Source organism: Carassius auratus, chromosome 36 (genome assembly GCF_003368295.1).
Source record: "Carassius auratus strain Wakin chromosome 36, ASM336829v1, whole genome shotgun sequence".
NCBI lineage: Eukaryota > Metazoa > Chordata > Actinopteri > Cypriniformes > Cyprinidae > Carassius > Carassius auratus.
The window spans coordinates 18,718,617-18,737,488 of NC_039278.1; the positions used below are offsets into that span (position 1 = coordinate 18,718,617).

The 18,872-nt window shown below is 35.2% G+C and overlaps 2 protein-coding genes across 2 annotated transcripts; one reads left to right on the forward strand and one right to left on the reverse strand.

Annotated features, from left to right (window-relative positions):
* The first annotated feature begins 12,146 nt into the window (after nt 1-12,146).
* Nucleotides 12,147-14,957, forward strand: LOC113055517 (small vasohibin-binding protein). The gene is made up of 3 exons (XM_026221881.1): nt 12,147-12,279; nt 12,955-13,098; nt 14,096-14,957. The coding sequence occupies exons 2-3, from the start codon at nt 12,988-12,990 to the stop codon at nt 14,180-14,182; spliced, it is 198 nt and encodes a 65-aa protein (XP_026077666.1). The 5' UTR covers nt 12,147-12,279; nt 12,955-12,987; the 3' UTR covers nt 14,183-14,957.
* A 214-nt stretch (nt 14,958-15,171) lies between these two features.
* On the reverse strand, nt 15,172-18,467 carry LOC113055519 (F-box only protein 2-like). Its single transcript, XM_026221885.1, has 6 exons — nt 18,313-18,467; nt 17,794-17,866; nt 16,651-16,777; nt 16,377-16,472; nt 16,159-16,297; nt 15,172-15,670 (listed from the first exon to the last, which is right to left on the reverse strand). The coding sequence occupies exons 2-6, from the start codon at nt 17,828-17,830 to the stop codon at nt 15,536-15,538; spliced, it is 534 nt and encodes a 177-aa protein (XP_026077670.1). The 5' UTR covers nt 17,831-17,866; nt 18,313-18,467; the 3' UTR covers nt 15,172-15,535.
* Nucleotides 18,468-18,872: the final 405 nt, after the last annotated feature.

Below are 18,872 nucleotides of genomic sequence, written 5' to 3' on the forward strand. Positions count from 1 at the left end.
AGGCGGTGCCACTTTTACTTTTTATTTATTATTATTTTTTTTACCAAACTTAGAACCCTCATGTATGAAATGAATGGTGAGTCGATGTTAAAAATTAGTTTATATATTTTTAACATCGACTCACCATTCAGTTTGGTAAAAAATAAATAAATAAAAAGTAAAAGTAGCACTGCCTCTTTCGAACGTTCTGGCGCCCGCTCTTGATATTAAATTTTTCTGTACTGTTTTGGGTCCAATCGAGCAAAAAATCTAGGACTAGTTTCTAAAAAATAAATAAAATAGCCTAAAATTTCGCCATTCGAGATCAAATCCGTAATGTGTGTTTTGTTCATCTTGACCCAATGATGTAAGATACTTGAGTCTGCGACATGCACTTTAGGATTTATGAGCAATTTCATGCTTTTGGTCACTGTAGCGCCCCTGTCAGGCCATTTGGGTCGCATCTTGGTGACGTGGTAGATGTGGGTACTACCATCTTTAATTATTTTTTATAGCAATTATTTTTAAAAGATTATCGTCTTTTACCATTGTGCTGCAATGAGTTTATAGGCATGTCAAAGAAGTGAAATTTTTAAAAGTATGTCTCAAATTCCCTGTGCATTTTTAATTCCACTCCACTTCACTGCCTCTCATGTTTTTTAGATTCAATAAAAGCTTTAGTCATAAAGATTCTATAAGTTTTAAGATGCATGTGGGAAGAAAAAAGGTAAAATTTGCTAAATGTTAATTTGCAAATCTGAGAAGAAAATTCAGAATTGTGAGCTTTAAACTTGCAATTGCAAGAAAAAGGTCAGAATTGTGAAATAAAAAGTTGCAATTATTATTATTTTTTGTGGCAGTTAAGGGTGCTTTCACACCTGCCTCATTTAGTCCGGTTGAATTGTACCAGAGTTCATTTCCCCATTTGGTGCGGTTCGTTTGGGCAGGTGTGAAAGCAGCAATCGCACTCGGGTGCGCACCAAAGGCGGACCAAACAAGCGTACTGAGACCTGCTTGAAGAGGTGGTCTCAGTCAGGGGCGTAGCAACCGGGGGGGACGGGGGGGACACGTCCCCCGCACTTTTAGAAACAGGTGATTCTGACCCCTGCTAATTTTTTTTTTTTTTTTAGGATCCAGCGTGAATATTTCCTGTAGTGTTCTCTGATTTGTTACTTAGATTTGAGTGAAGTAACATTCAGCCAATCACAGAGCGAATCATCTCCTGGGCGCGTCTGCTATGAGCTTCAAATCTCTTGTTGCTCTTCTGAATTTTCGTTAGTTCGTTCACTTTGCTATTAGGCCGTCTGGGATAAAATGCACCCCAGAAAAAAGCAAAGGACGATTACATCCTTTTTTCAAACACACACTGTAAGTATGTTACAGTATGTCGCGATGACACGAATCGCGCGATAAAGTTTTCATATTATGATTTAACCTATTGAACCCGTATGGACCTCGTCACGTTGCGCCGGATTCAGTGTGTTAAATGCTCTCCTAATTGTTACTTTGGATAAAAGCGTCTGCTAAATAAGACGTAACAATGTTATTGGTTTCTGCTGTCTTTTGTTTGTCTACGTGCTGCTCGCGGAGTAAAATTATCATTTCACAATAAATCATATTTGTTTTGCAACGAATATATTAAAATACTTTATCAAATTTTATTCTTTTAATTCATAACTGTTACTTTATGTCCTAACTAGTCTGTAGGAAAGGCAGGCTGTGACGTCACTGGCAGAGAGAGGGGTCAGTTGCTCAACCTCTCCAGAATGTGTACAGGTGAGATTTGTATAAAAAAAAAAAGCAGATTGACTATCTTAAATCTGCGGTAGGGAACTTTTGACGCTCTAGCGGTTAATAAACAGAACTGCTTGCGTCTTGCGGAAGAACATCATAGCCGGAACTACTTCTCTCTGTTTATGTCTATGAAGAATCACAAAGGTACTGGGTTACTCCGCCGCGGTATCCCCGAAGCTATCTAAAATAGTCCGAATATAAACATTTATTATAGGTGCACCGTAGTGATTCAGGACAGGCCAAAAACACGGTTTGGGAAATTGATTCATGGTGTACTCGCTTATTATATACATTTTTCTACATTTTGAAAACACACAAAGTTACGGACCGCAGCTCTGATTGGTTGTTTTTTACCGGGAGCGATGTATTTCTGCAAATGGCAATAAGAGCACTGGGAGGAGCCAGAGGAGCTTGGTTTTTTCACAGATCATCTGTCTCATATTTTTCATAAAATGTATGTTTGTATAAAATTACTGTAGATGTAATCTGTATACTCATTTAACACCTGTTTTTGTCCAACTGTTAAAAAAAAAAGTTATTGTTCAAATGTAGTGCAACTGAAATATTGTAAATATCATAAAATATCTTTATTTAATAAAAAATAAAAAATAAAATTGGTCCCATTGGTCTCAAAGTCCTGCAGTATTTTTAAATTTTGAGTATGATTTAACAAAACTAGGTTCCTGTAAGCTATCATGTCATGTTCCCAAATTTGAAAAAGTAAAATGCCAATTGGTATTCTATTTAGAATTTATTATGAACATCAGCTTTGGGTCAAATCACCATACAGCTGTCCACCCCACTTTTAAAATGGCTGCTACGCCCCTGGTCTCAGTACACTTTAAAGTGAACTCTGGAGCAGTTCGTTTGTGGTGAGAATGTGATCCGACCTCAAACAGACCCAACTGCAAAAAGTAATGATACTTTTTGGACTAAACCAGCTGCTGGTTATATATGTTCTATATAATCATGTATGTGACGAATAAAAATCTTGAATCTTGAATCATGTACAGACAGGAGCGTCACTGGTTATATCCAACTGTCTCTTATGATAGCTTATTCACCTCAGTAATGTATAAGTCTCACTCAGAAACCATCTAATGTGTCTCCGTGCCCTGTGGTGTATCTCTTGGTTTATGCTGTGTCCACTACCCACTTTGTTGCCAGCGGCATCCACTGCTGTGGCCAAGTGCACCCCTGAGCCATTCGCTGGAGAATATGTTAGAGTCTCCTTCAATTAGTCTTGTTTGGTCTTAACACTGCTCCCGGCGTTGGCAAACCCACCACTCCCAGGGGACCCGGTGGTCATATTTTCAGTGTCAATAAACCTATACTACAGACTGGCAGAGAAACTGCCCCTTATGAACATCAGTGGTACTGCAGTTTTTTCTAGAAATTCTTACTATTAAAATAAGCATACGTAGAAATAGTTTGTAATATTATACACGGCTAATTTGCTAATACATTTAATTTATCCACTTTGAAGCATTTATTTTAATGCAGAATAATAAAAATCACTAATTTCCTTTCAACCCTGGAATAGTTTTAACAGAAGATCAGTTCGTCCTTATTTCATGCTATTTTAAGCATGTCACTGGCAGGGGAATTATAGTTATCTAAAACTAAAACCATTAAAAAAAACATAACTTAAATTAAAATAAACATAAACTAAAATAAAATAATTTTAAAACAGGGAAACAAATCAATTGAACAAGAACGTGATTTAACTAAAACAAGGGAACAGATTTATCAAATATGGCCATGAATTAATAAATCTATTTTTTTCCCAGGGCATGTTCATGGTTGGGGCAGTGTTGTTTTCAATGATATATTATTGTAGTAATTGTAAATTATATTACCTGTCTTTATTTAAATTGTAGTTCAAATTTGGGTAATTTTGTTGTGTGTTTGTGCAATTTGTATTATTGTTATATATTGGTATATTATATTTTAGTTTTACTTATTTTATAACTTCAACTTTAACAATGAGAAATATTGCCTGAGATGGATGAATGGATGGATGGATGGATGGATGGATGGATGGATGGATGGATGGATAGATAGATAGATAGATAGATAGATAGATAGATAGATAGATAGATAGATAGATAGATAGATAGATAGATAGATAGATAGATAGATAGATAGATAGATAGATAGATAGATAGATAGATTTTTTATCATCTACCATTAGGGGCAAACCGATGAAGCTGTCCAACTAAACCTTCACAAAAGAAGACCCAAGGTCAGTCTCTCTGGAGTTAACCTGGAATTAAGCTGCTGATGTGAAATCTGGCATGTTGTTGCAACAAAGCAAACAATCAATATTATGAACATCTGGAGGTTTGTCTGCAGGTCTGTGGTGTGGTGGCACTTACTGATTGGACGTCATTGGGTCAGAAGCCAGTCCTGGCCACAGTGTGCTTATTCATTCTTTTGAGTTACACCTGTATCCCCAGCGGCCAGAGCCTTGCTTTTTTGTTTGCACAGCTGGTTTGCACTGAAACAGTCCAGATTAAATAGTGTCTTCATTTGTCCCCATAAGATGTGAACCTATGACCCCATGCTTCATTTTAGACGGTGCCACGGTAGTTGCAAGTTCGAATCCAGACTGATCTTTATTTACCTGCCTGATATCTATATCATATTGGCAAAAACATGGTTATACAGTACATCAAAGGTATGCACTTATGTCTCACGCTCCTCTGGTTTCAGTTGTGTTTTTTGTTTATTTTGGTGACGTATAAATAAAGTCTTCCCATCTGCCTGCACTTGAGTCGATCGCCTCTTGCGATCATCTGTGACACTACGTCCTTAATAACAATGGATGAAAAGTTTAGAGCCCTACTGATGATTAAGTCTAGTGTGTCCACCTTTTGTGTGGGTCCATGTACATGCTGCATCGACAGGTAGAAAAAAGCCTCAAGTCCAAATATTCATTTATCACCAATTAACTGTTTGACAAACACTTCCTGCTTTGAGATCTGAATTTAAAAAAATCTCAAACATGCTCCGAAGCCCCGATCTGAATCAACCGAGCCGCGAACATGCTCCGAAGTGCCGATCTGAATCAACCGAGTCGCGAACAGCCTCCGAAGTCCCGATCTGAATCAACGGAGTCGCGAACAGGCTCCGAAGTATTTTTGTTTTGTTTTCCAATACAAAAACGGTACAAAAAATCTTAAATAAAGACAGGCTTACTAGAAAAGCAAAATGACAGAAGACATTAAAGGGTTAGTTCACCCAAAAATGAAAATTAGCCCATAAATTACTCACCCTCAAGTCATATGTGTATATGACTTTCTTCTTTCAGACAAATCCAGTCAGAGTTCTATAAAATATTAGCTTTGATCTTTCAAGCTGTATCATGCCACTCAGCGGATGTTGCATGCATCAGTCCAAAAGAAGTTAAATAAAAATCGCCTATCCATAAAAAAAATAATAAAAAAAATAAATAAAAAGAGTCTCACGTGGCTCTAGGGGTGAAAAAAGGCAAATGATGCATATTTGTAAAAAAAATAAAATAATAAAAATTAAAAGATAAATCCATATTCAAAACTTAATAATCACTTTAATGTAGCTTGCGCTCAATGATGTACATGGAAGCAGCAGAAAAATAAGATCTGCCAGTACAGTAAGACAATTTTACAGTTTTAAAGATACATTCTCTAACAATGAGTCTTAATATCTTATGCAGCATTGCTTCTCTTGTAATTTGTATTGTTTAAAAATTTGTAGCTTGAAAACAAGTTAAAAATGACCCAAAAAAATTTGGAAAGCTTTAGAGATACTTTAAAGACAAGTCATTTTTGACTTGTTTAAATTATGAGTATTTTTATAAGAGTTCTAAAAGGGATTTTCACAACAAATGTCATAGAGGAACCATTTTTGTTTTCCCAAAGAACCTTGCCGTGAACAGTTAATAAAAATAACCTTTTTTTTTTTTAAATATAAACATTTGGATAATCAACATAATCTTTTCCCAACTTTTGAAGAATTGTAGCGTGAAAACAAGTCAAAAATCTCTAAAGTCTCTCTAAAGCTTTTCATATTTTGTTTTGACTTTCTCAGAGACTGCTCACTGTGAATTGTTGAGTCACCATAGAAACAGCTGAACTTGTTTTGGATGGGTTAGATGGGCGGTACTTCATTTGACTGATTTTGGGTTTAGCGGTTCTTCTACCCCATGAGACGAGCAGAGGACTCTCATTAGATGAGCGATAACACCATTCGAGGGCCCAATCCCTCACATATCACATTAGTGCTGAGGTCAGATGATAGTGTGGAGGTATGTATAACTGCTGGTATTACAGAACTTCACATTCCTTGCGGGCATCCAAGAATGCTAGTGTTGTTTATTACATTCTTGGTACATATCGACTGGTAACATAATACGTTATTCCACGTGTAGGCAACTTGACAATCCGCAAGCGGCCCCAGACTGAAAATTAGGAGGGTTGGGGTCCAAATTACACTTGGAGAAAAAAGACTTTGTTTCCCAAAGTATATATTTTCCTTTCTCTCTCGCTCGGCTTCACACAAAGTATTCAAGACTCTGTTTCAGACCTATGTTAAAAGGTATTATTGATTCTATCTCAACTAAACCGGTGTCCACGTACCCCAAAACATAAATATCGTGTGTTGGCTGGGACACTTGCGCCGCTCGGCGCTCCTAAGTACCATCTGGCCGCTGCCAAAACAAACAGTAGTAATGAGCTCTAGGTCGTGGCTGAGAGGCCGGTCTAAAAGTCGGGGACTTGCCAGCATGCACACACTGAGGGGCTGTCATAAGCCAAATTAAAAGACTGACTGTTTCTACCCCCTCATGCTGCTGAAGATGCTGGGAGTCGACGTGGGGGAATGGGGGGGAGGCATCGTGTTCAACAAGCAGATCTTGTATTTGAGAATCAGCTCTATGGAGTGCAACCGAGGAAATAACAAGTGCGGATTTACTGCCAGACGGTTTGTTTACATTAAAAAGACGGGTCGTTTGCGCCAGCCAAGGCGGTATTTGCATAATGCATATAAAATGAGATTCATCTTTGCCACACGCATACCTGTGAAACCTTGCTCTTTTTTTTTTTTTAAGTAACCAAAGTATTCCTCAGGCTTTGGACAGGAGGGTCCGCTGCAGACCAACAACCAGCAAAAATGCATCTGTATGAGCAGCAGCTGTTCAGGATAGTCATACAAACTGCTGCTTATTGTGGTCTTCCTGGGAGAGAGCACAAATCTAGCAATTTTCTGCTCCACGGACGGTATTATCATCAAGTCTGGCAACTCTCACAGTTCTCCATTCTAAAAAATAAAATAAAAAAGGTTCTAAAATGAGGTTTTTGGAGCAAATGCCATAAAAGAACTATTTTTCTTTCCTCAAAGAACCTTTAAATGAAGAGAACAGTTTTTTTCTTGATATGAAGAACATTTGAATAATGTAAAGAACCCTTTTACACTATAAAAAACATAATAATATTTTGTACAATGGAAAGATTCCATGGATTCCAAAGATGCCAATAAATAACTTTTATATTATAAGAGTGTCGAAGCATAGAATAGTGCTTTTACTCAGATAAAGGACTATTGAGGGACATATAAATCTGTATATAATTCATAAAATTAAGTAATGTAATTCAGTCAAATCTTTGGGATGTTGTTGACTGTGAGTCCTGTTATTTGATTTGTCTGTCGTTATTCAATTGTTTAGTTAAACTGTATGAATACACACATTTATGTAGTATATTTCATTGTTTTACTTAAAGATAAGTTTTCCACAAAAATAAATAATCATAAGTGATATATTTATTTATATTTTTAATTGTTTTATTTTCAAATTTTCCATTTTCATTTTCATTTTAGATTTAGTAATTTTGTCTTTTTTTTTGTCACTTTGATTTCTATTTAGCGTTCATTTATTTTTATTTCAGTGTAAGTCATTTTAATATCCACTTAAGCTTATTGTAATTCAGTTATCTAATATTTAATATGTTTATATTTCTGCTTTACTTAAAATTCGTTTAATCATTTTAGTTAACTAGCACCGGTGGTGTGGCAAAATTTCATTATTATTAATTATTTATGTCGTATCAGAACTAAATTAGCAAATGTTTCCATTAGTGCGCATTAATAATTTATTGGCATATAGAATGATTCAAATGAATAGATTGATTCTTCAGATCATAAGTCTTGTTGATGATAGGTGTGCTGTTATACTTTACAAGTGGTCAGACTTTGATTTTCAGTTGGTGGATGAGGAACAATGAGGAAAAAAAAAACTATTAATAAAAGACTTGAATATTAGAGACTTTGAAACTGGTAAGCCAATCGCTTTAGGAGATTTTTCAAAAACACATACTCATTTTCATAAAAAAATCCAGTTGCTAAGGTCATAAATGATATTTAAATTCACCTAAATGATTTAATGTGATCTTTTCAGGTTCTAGAAGAAGTCCTCATAGAGGCCAGTGAAGGAGAAAGAGCTGATTGACTTCTTGACTGCTTGTTTAACGTCAGGCCCTGAAGCAGATCTGTCTCAAGCACGTCAAACTTCATCTCTCCAAGAAGTCTGAAGGAAAACAGGTTTCTCATTTTGCTTCTCTAATGAACTTTTAACTGGTGCTCACTTGTTACTAATTTAAACACGGCCTAGTAACAATGTGTCTTCTGTCCTATGAAAAAATACTCCTGGCGTGAGAAAAAAATACAAATAAAAAGCCCTGATGTCTGAATGTCCATGGGCAGGTCAGAAAGGCCCTGATGATGTCAGTTGAGGTGGACCCAAAAATGCAGAACTGTTTTAATGTGGTTTACAGCATTTATTGCGTGTGATTACAACAACCATTATGCACATCCACAAAAAATGCTGCCTCCCTGATGCTAACCCGCAAACTGGTGCGCTCATTTCCTCTCCATCCAACAATGCCACTGTTTTTGCTGGACAGATCTATTGGTCAGACGCACTACAGGTGTGAAAAAGTTCGGCCTCAGTTTGCCATTCAGTTTGGGCATCATTCATTCTGGAGGTTATTTTTAGTGCTGAAAAGTTCAATGTGGTGCTACGTTTCTTTGGCAGCCCGCAGAGGTTTTCGAGCCAGCGCTGGATGCTGCTGTGGCTAAGGTCTTATGTGTAAGTGACAGCGAAATGAAAACTTTATTAAAAGCTGCTTCCTTTCCTCTTTATTTTTAACTTGAGTTGCTCATCTATATTCAAATTGTTGACAGCCGTGGTGGGTGTTCCAGGCTTTCTGTATAAGGGGGTCTTTTATGTTCTGTTATAGAGCTTAAACAGACTATATATACCTGTTTAAATTTCACACCTACTGAATCTTTATAATTAACATTACATTTTTTGGATAATAGTGATGTCATCAAATCTTATACGTGTATGGAAGTATTTTAATAAATGCAAGCTTTCTTATATCTGGGCTTCTTTGTCAATTCTCTTATGCATTTGGTATAATAACTTCCTGGGATGCTCTTATTTGAAGGAGTTAAAAATATATACACAGTTATTGATGCATCTTCACTATATAGCATAAATCATCTTTTCAGACAGTCAATTATAAAAAAAAATAAAATAAAAAAAAACATAAATTACAAACTATTAACAATAACTTTTAATTAATACCAATAGTGAAATGTTTAATATTAAACACAACAAAACCATAAAGAAATAGTTGCAAATTCATTTTAACAATTAGATAATTTTATCTAATTAAAAAAAAAATATATATATTTAATTTCTTTAGTCGTTTTAAATATTTGTAAATATTTATTTTAAATATTAATTTTCTTTTTTTCTTATGCTCAAATGAATGTACAAATTTAAATGCACAATTTTTTAAAAATAATTTTACATTTAGAATTTATGTATGGAGCATAAAGCTTCTACACACACAAATATAATATATTAATATTAATTTAAATAAATATAAACATTTATAAACAAATACAAATTAAAAAATACTATTTTTAATGTCAATTATTTTTTTATATTATTAATTAACAAACACAAGTAGATGCGAAAGGACTCAACTGAGTAGCCTACTCACATGCCTGTACTTGAGCACCTACAAACTTGAAAAAACGTAAACATTGATTTGTGAGTATCTTTGTTCTATTTATTTATTTGTGCCATTTACACGATTTCAAATAGGGCCTGGATGTACCACCTGCACCGGGGTCAGCAAATCCCTACATGTAGGCCAGTACAAGCTGCTTTCCACTGATCTCTTGACTCATTACCTCTCTAGATGTAATCCCATCATGCATCTGACTGATGAACTGTGCTCTGGAGTGAAAGGACATCTCGATAACAGACAAATCACACTGAATTACTGCTCCAGGCAATGAGGTGTGTTGGTAATTGGGAAGAACACACAGTCAACAGCAGTGGGCAATGCTCCTCTTATGCATCTGACAACAATCTGCCGTCAGAGGCTCACAGCATCTCCCGACCCACCACAGTCAGTTTGTTCAGGCTGGCTTTCTGTAGACTGTGGCAGTGGCTCATGGGAACCCCCTTTGCACATGCCAGCTTTTTCTAGGGCGCTAAAGGTCGGGTTAAGATTGAGTGGAAAATCTGTCGGAGGGGGTTTGTTGCATTTAGGATCAGTTGTTCTTCCTTGGATATTATTACAGAGCAAGTGCTCTCCTGTGTTGGGGAAAGAATCCATGAAAACACATCGGAATGTGCCATGATAAATTTTGGCACAGCGAGGTGCCAAAGGGCATTAAGCAAGGACTAAGCTAAATGAGCGTCAAGTGAGGGTTCGTAAAAGTACAGCATCATCTAATGTCAAATTGACGTAAACTCAGCAAAGTTTTTAACTTATGCACAAACAAGAATTTTACTTATGCGCAAAATTGGAATATTGCATAAAAATTTTTTTTTAATGCAAATAATTTGCTAATTAAGTATCCTTTCCACCCAACTACAACAACATCTCCACTTCCTGATACACTGGCACTAAATACTACTAAGAAAGGTAGGAGAAGCCTCGAAATAGGCTATAAAGCCTATAATAAATTTCAGAGCGAGCAGTCGAAAACAATAAATGCGGTGATTGCTTTCGGAAGTGGATGCTGCTGTCGTGTAATTACCAAACAGGCCTACTTTGATGACATAATTTTCTCAGGCATTTAAAAAAGACTATTATAACATTTCAGATGCTGTGCAACAAGATCGTTCCACTGTTTAGTCTAGGTATTCACATGACCTTTTTGCTACGCATGGAGGATTATTTTTGGTAAATGTGTTTCATCTTAGTTTATGCACATTTTATCTTATCGGATAAAAGGTTTATCAGACACAATTGTGTGCATATGATTTGTTATGTGTATTTTTTTATTTTTATTTAAGTGGCTTTTCCATCCAGTGTTTTTTTGTTGTTGTTGTTTTTTTTGTTTTGTTTTTTTTTATGCAAAATTACAAAATGGAAGGAAGCATACCTATTGACAGAAACACATTTTGTTGTTCTGGGGCATTTTTACAATTAGGCTATACGACTCCTCTGTTACTCTAACGACACAATCTAAACGGAATAGTTTAGATTCTCTTTAGACATTTTTATGTCTCATTGGATTCTGTCCCTCAGGTATTGGATTAGGCCTTACTAATTTTCATAGGCTAAATGATGATCTGTCGGCCTTCACTGATAGCCTTTTGCAGTTTTTTCCTAGGTGGTCCATTTGTGTCTGACAACCTGACTCTTTCTTAACTCCACATACAGTTTTCTGTCATTCTGGTGATATATGAATGTTGTTGTCATCCAGTGCAGCATTTGTGACAGGCCCGCTCTAGGGGGAAAATGTCTTAAAAGCTCTTTTTTTTATTATGTTATGCATGTAATTTAATATAAACACTGGAATACATTTACATTTCAAAGTGGAGGGGAGGTAAAAACTAGAGTTAAATGTTTCTATTACTATTTCTGAATGATTTAGGGCCTTTGGGGCTGGTATGTAAAATATAGCCTAAGTGAAATTTGGTCTCTAGGTTCTGAAGTAACTCAGTCGTTGCCAAATAAAAAAAAAAAAACATCTGCTTAATTTAATTTTATACACACGGTAAACAAATGTAAGATTAATTAATGCGCTGAAATGAAATAAGTGTTAGCAAAAATATCAATGGGTCTTTCAACTTTCAATAGCTGTATAAGACCGACCCCTTGTGGTTGCCTTTAGTTTTGCAAGCAAGAAATGCGTGAAAATAAGTGTAATCAGTATGACACTGTATAATAAAGTGTAATAAAGAAACTTAGAGTTTATTTAATGTTTTATTTATATATTTGCATGTTACATAAGTTAAGGTAACAGATCTCTTGCATAAAAACCTTTAGTTGCCGAAATATAGTCCCGCCGACTTATTTTGAACCACAGACGCAACGTTAATAGGAACCTTCTGACACAAGCTTCGTTTTCTATCCGGGTTTGTTTATCAGTGACTACAAAATCCTGCTAACTGTAATAGCCTCTTCTTTGTTTGTTGTTTTCGTTAAAAATCAAAAGGTAAGGTTCCTTCTCTTTTTCGTGTGTATTTATTATAGTATACAAGCAATGATTTGTTATTTGATAATGGGTTGGTACTTCTAACGGGACTTAAGTTACGTGCTATGCTAATAGACTGAAAGCTATGGATTACTAGTCTGAATGAAGTTAAAATACGCTTTTTCTGAATGAATCAGAAATAAACAATAACGAAAAGTAAGTAGCGTTACACACATGTGGTGTTTTTAATAACCTATTCCAGCTGTTTTCAAACTACAACAAAGTGGAAATGAGAAAATAAAAATAAAAATCTGTAAATTACCCTTAAAATAAAATAGAGACCGATATATATTTATATGTAAATATATAAATTAGTGAATAAATAGTACACGTGCAGTGCTAAGAATAGTAGAAAAAAAATAGTGCAATAATTTAGAATAATCTAACTATTTTCCAATATTTTTAACATTTATAATATTAGATTTAATAGTATAAATTGGGTCTTTAAACAAGAAACTATACGAATGCCTTTTAAATTAAAGGATGGGGTTCTCCTTATATGAGGATCATTATATTTGGGGATCTGTGGCATGTAAAAGTTTGAAAACCCCTGATCTACAGTGTACTGTTAGCTGCTTGAAAATTGTGATTTGAGTAACCTGCTGTGCTTTATTGACCTTCGTTTCTTTATTTCAGTGGAATTATCTTCTTGACTCGTCTGTTTCTAAAATGGAGCCAGCATGTCGAAAAGACAAACAGAAGCAGCAAACGCCGACCCGTGGAGACAGAACCAAACAAAAATCAGCCCAGCAGGAGCTGAAGCAAAGACAAAGAGCAGAGGTCACTCTCTGTTCTGATTCTACGTTTAGAAACTTTTGCTTTCTTTGTGCTTGAAAATTATTTTGAAAACATAAAGTATTTCCAAACTATGTAATACCATGGTTATTTGGATGCTACCATGATGGTAATCAAAAGAAGATGGTAATTCAGTTGTGTAATTCACTGCCAGTCAAAACGAATATGCTTCTATTTCACAACAAATATTTTAACTACAATTAGAGTAAAAAATTACTTTATTTAAACAATTAACAAATTATTTTAACATGTATTATTCAAACAATTAACACGATCCACCAGCTGGAGTGCCCTTGATATCCATTAGAGGGCACTCAATTCCAGTCTACTGCCTTTATATCAATGACTTCATTCCCCATAATCCTCTGTCTGGTCTCATCAATACTCATTGTTTGCACCTGTGTCCCATTCGGGTTTTTGTCACCCTGCAGTTTGCAGTTTTAACTCTATGGGTCAAAAGTTTGTATTAATTAAAATAATTAATTAATTTGGTAAAAATGGTAATATCTGTGAAATATTATTTAAGTTTAATATACACAGTATTTTTAAATAATTTTCAGTATCATTACTCCAGATTTTAGTGTCACATGAGCCTTCAGAAATCATTGTAATTTGCTGATTTGCTGCTCAAGAATAATGTCTGATTATTGTCAATGTTGAATGCTGAAGTTAATAAACAGTTAAAAAAATATTTTTCAATATTACGGTTTTTACTTTATTTTTTATTAATACAGTCTTAGTTAACAGAAGAGTCTTAAATAAAACTTCAAAACTCTTAAATATTAAGTTTTAATGTTATCTTGTGGTTCATTGGAACCATCTGTATAAATTCATATGATCAATAATTCATTAACTTGCATTTAATGACTTTCATATTCCAAATTCTTTAATAGTTTTTGCTTATTTCCCTTTAAAATTAAAATAGCTGATTTCAGATCAATTCATCGGAGTTTGTTTGTTCTCTGTTTCTGGTGTGTTACAGATTTATGCCCTAAACAAAGTCATGACTGAGCTTGAACAGCAGCAGTTTGAAGCCTTCTGCAAGCAGATGCAGTCACAAGCCGAATGAGAAAAAACTCATGTCAGGGCAAATATACACAGGTTAGGGTTAAGATATAATTTTGTATTATTTTAACCCATTTGATAATCAGCCCTTTCCTCCCCTGACATTTAAACCAAAATGTATTCGTTGGAGATTGATACACACACACACACACACACACTACTTGAATCTGAGTGTACAATCACATCGCAAACGGCGGTCAGTATATACAAAACAAAAAATATCATAGTACATCATATTTATCAGAGAAGCACCCTGTGAAAAGACTTTCATTCACTCTATAGGATGTTAAACATCTGATGGTTTCATTGTTAACTGTGATGTTTTATATGATGCACAATGTTTATTGTCCTGAATATTATGTATGCTTGCACAACTCTATTTTAGACAATTGTTAAACAATACCTATTCACTGAAGGAAAAACAAGATACAGTTGTCACTCTTTTGGTTTATGGTTATCTTATTTGTGACGTGACATACTTTAATGATAGTTAATGTTGTTTTGACCACAAGCAGTTTTTAACACTTTCATTTTTGATTAAAATTTGATTATTATAAATCATCTCTCATCTCGCCTTATTATCCTGCAAGACTTTAATTCAGCAAGGATGTATTTAATTAAGGCTTGTTGCAATAGATTTCTTTTTCAAATAAATGCTGTTCTTTTTAGAATTTCTATTAATGAAGGAATCCTGAAAAGAAAAAAAAAACCTGCATAACTCTTTCCACAAAAATATAAAATAGCACAAGTGTTTTCAACATTGATGATAATCAGAAATGTTTCTTGAGAAGCAAATCAGCTTATTAGAATGATTTCTGAAGATCATGAGACACTGAAGACTGGAGTAATGATGATGAAAATTCAGCGCTGCATCACAGAAATAAATTACATTTTAATAAAATGTTAATACACAAACAAATATGAAATTGATTATGTTTAATTATCTTTTTTTTGTATTGTATTGTATTTTTGAACAAATAAATGCAGCCTTGGTGAGTTCAAAGTTCTTTATTATTTTTAGTGTCATGGGCATGACAGACCTACAGTATTTGGATTTCATATGGCATTAGGAGATTATGCTAATTGCAGATCTGTTGCAAATATAAACTAAATTTGAAGTGCAATACAAGCTTAGTGTGTAGTTTGGAGGAGCATATAGAGGTAGTTAGTATTTGAGACGAAACACTAAAAATAATTCTAATTTAATCTTTTTTTAAAGGCCTAGCATTACACATACACTTTAGGCTGTATATTTAGTAAATATTACACATAGTACAGTATGTGCAAAACTAAAAGCAAGCTGAGAGAAAATGCTTCTGGTCTTTTTCAGTCAATCATATTTTTGTCTGATTGGTGTTCAGAAGTCTATGGTAACTGAGCTTCCGGTCACTCTCACTCCAAACCAGCCCCGCCAATACTTGGTGTCTTGACCGCCATGTTCAAAAGAGATGAAGCGGAGGCCCGGACCATAATCTGTGAATGTGTGGCTCACCTAAAACAGAAGTGGAAGTTTGCATGCACAAACCTGAGTTAGAACGACACGTTCGATAATAAAGGAATAGTTAAATCACCTTAAAAAAATCATGCAGAAGGGAGCAAAATATACTATATCACTGTAGACTAAACAGCTTTAGGTCCCTTTTTTTTAACCTATTAATTTAAATTACATTGCATTGAAAATAACAGAAATGCATGTTTTTAAAATGGAACAGTTAATTGAATCTATAGAAACATTCAAAAAAATGCTTGCATATGAAGATGAAATTCTGAAAGCTTATAATGTGAGTGAATGAGATGTTTATAACAGTATATAAGATAACTTGCATAAAATACGTATAAATATCAGCTGACTGCAACAGATTTTTCAGCAGTTTACAAATTTGCATATCAAATATGCTCAAAATATATGGCTGTATAGGGTTAAAAGTTAAGTGGCAGTGTTATGGAAAACTGGACTGGACTCAGATTCTGCACTCATACCTTTTTCCAAGAGCAGTCATCACAGTCAGGGTCAATGGTCACTTCATCTAACTTAAATTCAGTGATGACCTCTTTGTCTTCATCAAGCAGAGACACAGTAAGCATATAAACACACCCACAGTCTGTTCGGCTGCAGTACCTACACACACATTTAAAAGAAATGACTGAACGGACCACGTGACGAAACAAAACTCATGCTATTATGTCCTTACGCTTACCAGTCCTCAACAGTGACCGCTGGCTGTGCAATATCTACATTTTCAGGGTCATAACCCTCTGCCAGCACGTCAATCATTTGTCTTTTTATACACGGCCTGCAACAGAACAGAAATAGACATTGAAACACACAGATATACAAATGATGAATAAAGACAAGCAGGGAGAGTGTGAAAGAAAAAGACAAGGATTCTTTTTCACCCACTTTTTTTAAAGGCAGAAAAACTCTTATTTTCCCCACCCTCATCTGTTCAGCTACTATTCATTCCCTCTTACTCAAAAGAAGTGCTGAAGTATTTAGTGACTGATTCGTCATTGAAAGCGTGTCCGCAGTCCCCCGGCATGTCTTCTGTGCGCCATTGATCGCCTCCATTCTCTATCAGCTCCCAGTGTTCCAGATCCTCTGGTGAAGAAAGTTTTTTTTTTTTTCAGATATTAAGGTAGATGAAGTACATTTTACCCATCTGTTTATTTTATTTAGAGCTGACAGGTGATAGCAAATGAGTTCATCTTTAAGGGATACTCCACGCCAAAATGAAAACTTTGTCATTAATCACTTACCCCCATGTCGTTCCAAACCCGTAAAAGCTTTGTTTGTCTTCGGAACACAATTTAAGATATTTCGGATATTCGCGAGACAGGATGCATTTTCTATTTGTATTTACACTTTGATTTGAAAGAAAACAGCGCATCCTTGTGGCGCAGCTGACACAGAAGAGTGTAAGTTGCCTGCGTTCAGCTCATATTCTCTAAAACGGCGCTACAGTGATGTGGAGAGACAGAGGAGACAAATTGTTGAATAAAGTCGTTTAATTCACATGTAGAAAGTATTCTCGTTGCTTCATAACAGTATGGTTGAACCACTGATGGCAGATGGACTATTCTGACGATGCTTTCCGTACTTTTCTTGATGATGTATCTTACTTGGCAGTCTATGGGACAGTAACAAGCCTTCCGGGTTGTCATCCAAAATATCTTAAATTGTGTTACGAAGACGAACAAAGCTTTTAAAGGTTTGAAACGACATGGGGGTAAGTGATTAATGACTAAATTTTCATTTTGGGGTAAGTAGACTACTGGTAAGTTTTCATTTTTAAATTATTTTTAAGGCTGCATTTGATCAAAAATACAGTTTTCAGATCTTTAAAAATCTAATATATTCTAATATATTCCAATATATTCTATATTCTTATATACTCTAATATGCTGATTTACTGCTCGAGAAACATTTCTTGTTATAATCAGTGTTGAAAACAGTTGTGCTGGAAAAATAGAAAGTTCAAAAGAAAAATTTACTTGAAACATTATACATTTCTTTAAGGTCACTTTTGATTAATTCTTCCTTAATAAAAGTATTAATATGTCTCTTTATTTTATGTCTTATTGACTTTTTGAACAGTAGTTTAAATGTCGACTTACCATCTCCATTGGGATTTTTTAAGAGGTTTCCAGGCATGCTGCTGAATCAGAAAGATTTCTTCTTTTCAGGTGACTATTCAGAGAGAATGAGGGCAGATAAATTAGTGTCAACTGAAAAGCGGTCCTTTTCAGCATTCATGCACATGAGATTGATTCCATTTCCTGGACGCTGCAGTAAAGCTGGAGCGTTTACCCTTTAAGGATGTTCATCACCAGGAAACCATTGTGAAAGAATACATAAATTAAAGCCCACAATCAATACTTTGCTAAAGCTGACATCTTTCACCACAAGTATTAACATCAGTTATGAGTCATACAGTATATGCTGTCATGTGGTGTATTTCTTTCTGGGTTGACTGCTCCCTGTAGCTCTAGCTTAGCCCTTTTCAGAGAGCTAACTCATGTTTCCTGCTGTAGCTCTGTTCAGCGTAAGGCTGGGATCTTTGCACACACACGAATAAATACATCACAGCACACACATAAATAAGCAGTGAATAATATATATTGTCCAATACTTACAGTGAGTGGAGTATCTCTTGAGTCTGTCCTCTCAGTTTAATGTGTTTTTGGTGAGAGAAAGCTTCCTGTAACCTGATCTCTCTCTGCAGACTTTTCACTGATTGGCAGAATGAGGCACATGGGTCATCCTGCATCAGCTGTATTCACCGCTGACGGTTCTGCAGAGCACAGCACAGCACATGCATGCATTAGCACTAATGTCACTCACTTTATAGAGGACATTCACAAGTGGCATACCTGTACAGAAAACAGACAACAAAATAATTCCATCTTAATTTTTCAGGATCCCAAACTACGGAGCTCTGTACATTACCTACAGATTTCTTGTTTACATCGTGTCTACAGTTTTACCCTTTTAACGAGGGATTTCACGAGCTTTATTAACGAGGGAATTCACAAGCTTTATTAAAGCTCAAGCTTTATTAAAATCCCTTGGGATATTTGGATGCAGCGAAACACACACACATACATATTTATTTACATGTGGTCAAGTATGGTGACCCATACTCTGAATTAGTGCTCTGCATTTATCCCATCCAAAGTGCACACACACACACACA